The sequence below is a fragment of the Condylura cristata genome, unplaced genomic scaffold, assembly GCF_000260355.1.
Source record: "Condylura cristata isolate star-nosed mole 26May11 unplaced genomic scaffold, ConCri1.0 scaffold00025, whole genome shotgun sequence".
Taxonomy (NCBI): Eukaryota; Metazoa; Chordata; class Mammalia; order Eulipotyphla; family Talpidae; genus Condylura; species Condylura cristata.
The window spans coordinates 31,577,263-31,581,025 of record NW_004567126.1 but is presented as its reverse complement, the minus strand read 5'-3'; the positions used below and the strand labels follow the sequence as shown (position 1 = coordinate 31,581,025).

Sequence of the window (3,763 nt, the reverse complement as noted above, 5' to 3'; positions counted from 1 at the left end):
GGCGGCCCGGCCCCTCCGTGCTGGCTGTTCACACCTGCGGCCTGGGCGAGGTCACTGCCACCCCCAGTGCCCGGCCGGCGGGAGGCAGGGGACAGCGACCGGCCTCGGCAGGGTTTGGCTTCTCCGCGCCCCGGCCCTGCCGAAGGCCGGTGGACATGCTTCTGCCCCCAGATCCGGGACTTCCTCCGGCAGCTCAAGGCCCGCGTGGCCCGGGAGGCCCTTCAGAGAGTGCATGCAGGTGGCCCACAGGCTCCGAGGCACCGAGAAACGCAGCCCCCAGCCCCCATCGAGGTGAGGCAGGACAGGGTTGCCCAGGGCTGTTCCTCGGAGGGTGGGGTGAGTTGGAAGGGGGACAACCAGGTCAGGGGTGCCCCAGAACTTGGGATACCCCTGAAGTTGGCCCTACCTGACTACACACTTCTGGCTGCCCCATCCAGGTATGGATGGATCTGGCTGAAAAGATAACGGGTCCGCTGGAGGAAGCCCTGACTGTGGCCTTCTCACAGGTACAGGCACCCTAGGCAGGTTGGGGGTCCTCCAGGGGACGCGGATGTATGTCTGAGCCCACGTAAGGTGAACCTCAGGCCCGGGCCCTTCCCAGCCAGTCACTGGACTGTCTGTCCACGGCCCTTCGACGGGGCCCCAGTGTCTGTCTCACCTGCGACGCCGCCTCGGTAATGGGGAGGACCTGGGGGCTGGTGGGGTGGGGGGGCCCATCTGTTTGCATTGGCAGGGGAGTAGCAGATGGGAGGACTTCCCCCCAACTGCTCCCCCGTCTCTGCCTACCAGGTGCTCACCATCGCGGCCACAGAGCCCATCAGCCTCCTGCACTCCAGGCCCCCCAAGCCCACACAGGCCCGTGGACAGCCACTGCTCCTCAGCCCCCCTGGAGGGCAGGAGAATCAGAACCCCCAGCCCACCCCCGGCCCTGCCCCCGAGACCCTCCAGCCCACCCCTGGCCCTGCCCCCGAGGCCCCTTGCCCTGCCCCTGTGGCACCTCCCACATCGCTGCCCGGCTCCCCCGCCCAGGACTTCGCTGTGGACTTCGAGAAGATCTATAAGTACCTGTCGTCCGTCTCCCGCAGTTGCCTCGGCCCCGAGCTCTCTGCAGCTGGTGCGTGGAATGGGAGGGCCGGGGGCACCTCCCAGGCCAAGCCCGCCCCCCTCACCCCACCGCCTCTGTCTATCCAGAGTCAGCTGTGGTCCTTGACCTGCTCATGGCCCTTCCCGAGGAGCTGCCACACCTGCCCTGCGGTGCCCTGGCCGAGCATCTGCTGGACATGTATGCGCACCTGACCGCCCCCCAGCCCCACCCAGCTAGTGGGAGCCTGGGTCCTGAGGGCGAGGACGTGGGCACCGGCTCCGTGGGGCAAGAGGCGGCTTGCCAGGGTCCCTCCCCGGGCCAGGAGGACACTGGGTGCGGTGAACCGAGTTCTGCCTGGCAAGCAGCTGGGGTCTGTCCCCTGAACCCCTTTCTGGTACCCCTGGAGCTTCTCGCCCAGGTGACCACCCCTGCAAGGTGAGAGACCTGGGCAGAGGACACCCCAGACAGACACCCATGAGCTCCCAGACCATCCCATTACGGCTGGCACTGGGCTGCCCAGCACCATGGATCATGGCCTGTGCTCGGACCGGGGTGGGAGGGTGGCCTTCAAGAAGCTTGAGTCAGTGGGTGTCAGAAACCCCATCCTGGTACTACAGGGTTTCTGCCACAGAACCGGGAGGGGGCAGCAGCAACCCGATGGCCACCCTGCCCCGCCCACTCGCGCCTCATCTGTCCCCTGCCCAGTCCCCTGACCTTGAGAGTGAATACAGCGCTGGGCTCCCACTCCTGTTGTTGTTTTTGCAGTTCAGTTTGGGGGTGGGGCCAGACGCCAGAGGGAGAAGTGGAGGCAGGAAGGTGGAGCTGGGATCTGGGCCGCAGGTGGGCAGGTGGGCATGGGGGAGGGGCGGCTGCAGGTTAGGAGGACCACAGTGAGCGCTGGGGCTGAGGCTGAGGCTGAAGCCCACTGCCAGGGAAGGGTTGTGGGCGCGTATCTCCTCCCCGCACACTGGTGCCTGAGGCCTGGCTGCCAAGGGGGTAGATGAGAGCAGGCCCTGAGGTGACTTCGGGGGTAGGAGGGCTGGAGTCCCCTGTGCCAGAGGCCCAGTTCTGGTTCCCTCCCCAGGGTTCCGGCGGGGGGCGCAGCCGTGTCCTCCCACGCTCTGCCTCCTCGCAGGCAGAGCTCACGGCGCTGGCGTGTTCACGCAGCCTTCCCTTTATAGAAACCCGGCTCTCCCCATACACGCTGCTCACGGCCCCCGGGGCACACGGCAGCCTTCAGGCGGGCGGCAGAGCCAGCCAGCCCACTCATGGTGACGCCACGTGGCACCAGACCAGGCTTCCCGGCGGGAGCGGCGGCTGCCGGAGGTGTGAGCTCGCTGCCAGGGCGCTTCCAGCGCCAGCAGGCTGTGCCAGCTTTTGGAGACAGGCGCCAGGGCTGGCTGAGGGCACGCTGTCTCTGCTCGCCGGCAGGCAGGCGGGGTCCCTCCCGCAGCCCCCAGAGTCTCCCCAGGCCCCGGCAAGGAAGGGGGGGGGGGTCTTGGCTGTGCGGGGATGAAATGGGGTTGGTTACACATCAGTCCCCCAAAGCTGGGTCTGAGTGCCTGAGGCCCTGGGTGGCTGTTAGCAGGTGTAAGTCAGACCAGGGTTCAGACCCCCATGCAGCTGGGCCGGGGCCCAGCCACTGAGTACCGGCAAGTGGCCCCTGCGTGGAGCTGGGGCCAGGGACCTGTGGAATGCGGGCGCCAGGAGGCGGTGCCCTGGGCCCTGGCGGGGCTGGCCCGTAGGAGGCCGGCAGGAGGCGGCAGGAAGCGGTCAATAGCTTTTATTATCACCTGCGGCTAGGAGGCAGGGTGGAGTGAGAGGCATGGGGAGGGTGCTAGGGGACAGCGTCTGGGGGCTCCCTGGCCTGGGCTGGGGGGAAGGCGCCTGCCAAGTGGGCACAGCAGCCATTGGAGCTTATCAGGAAGGTTTTTCAGTCCCAAGCAGGCTGCTCCGAGGGCCCGCGAGAGCCTGCCCTGCAGCCTCGCCCAGCACTGAGGCAGGAGGGGTGCGGGAGTGGGGCTGGGAGTGAGACTGGCCCATCACAGGGAGGGGAGGGTGGCACAAGGGGCTCCGACTCCAGGAGGCGGCGCGACGGCTCATGATCTGGTCGGCACAGAACATGAGCTGACACCTACACCCTGGAGGACGCGGGGCCTCTTCCCACCTGGGCTGGGGGGACGGGCGGGCAGGTGAGCTGAGGGGAGGGGACAGGGTGCGGAAAAGGCACCAAGTGGGGCTGGGACCTGTAGGAGGGAAGACGGGAGGGGTCGGGGCGGGTCTGGACCCAGGCGCCCTCTGCCCTCGGCCGGGCTCTGGGGCGGAGCCCGAGCGGAGTCCCGGCCAGCCGGCACCGCGGGCGGGTCGGTCTTGGGGGAGAGGCCCAGCCGAGGCCCGCCCGCGGCGCCGCACCCCTCAAACCAGGGCGTAGTCGAACTGCCCGCGCTCCAGTGCCTCCTTGTGGTCGGTCCAGGACGAGGCGGGCATGCGGCTGTAGGGGTCGAGCAGGATGCGCACGCAGCGCACCATCAGCAGCACGAGCACCACGAGCAGGCAGAGCACGAAGGCGAACACCGTGCGCTGCTCCGCGTCCAGGCCCGCGCCCACCGGGGGCCCCGTCGACGGCGGCAGCGGCTCGGGGGACAGCGTCCACGCCGCGCTCATGGCTCACATCGCCGC

The 3,763-nt window shown here is 68.6% G+C and overlaps 2 protein-coding genes across 2 annotated transcripts in view; one reads left to right on the top strand and one right to left on the bottom strand.

The window, feature by feature from the left end:
- The window catches only part of LOC101631218 (snRNA-activating protein complex subunit 2), a 6,130-nt gene extending 4,302 nt beyond the window's left edge, over nt 1-1,828 (top strand). Inside the window, exons 7-10 of the mRNA XM_012729451.1 lie at nt 68-291; nt 438-506; nt 790-1,114; nt 1,192-1,828. Coding sequence (XP_012584905.1) covers nt 68-291; nt 438-506; nt 790-1,114; nt 1,192-1,523 — 950 coding nt within the window. The 3' untranslated portion in view covers nt 1,524-1,828. The remainder of the gene's footprint in view (nt 1-67; nt 292-437; nt 507-789; nt 1,115-1,191) is intronic.
- A 1,033-nt stretch (nt 1,829-2,861) lies between these two features.
- On the bottom strand, nt 2,862-3,756 carry CTXN1 (cortexin 1). The gene has a single exon (XM_012729471.1). It carries the CDS (start codon nt 3,746-3,748, stop codon nt 3,500-3,502), a length of 249 nt encoding a protein of 82 aa, XP_012584925.1. The 5' UTR covers nt 3,749-3,756; the 3' UTR covers nt 2,862-3,499.
- Between the last annotated feature and the right edge of the window lie 7 nt (nt 3,757-3,763).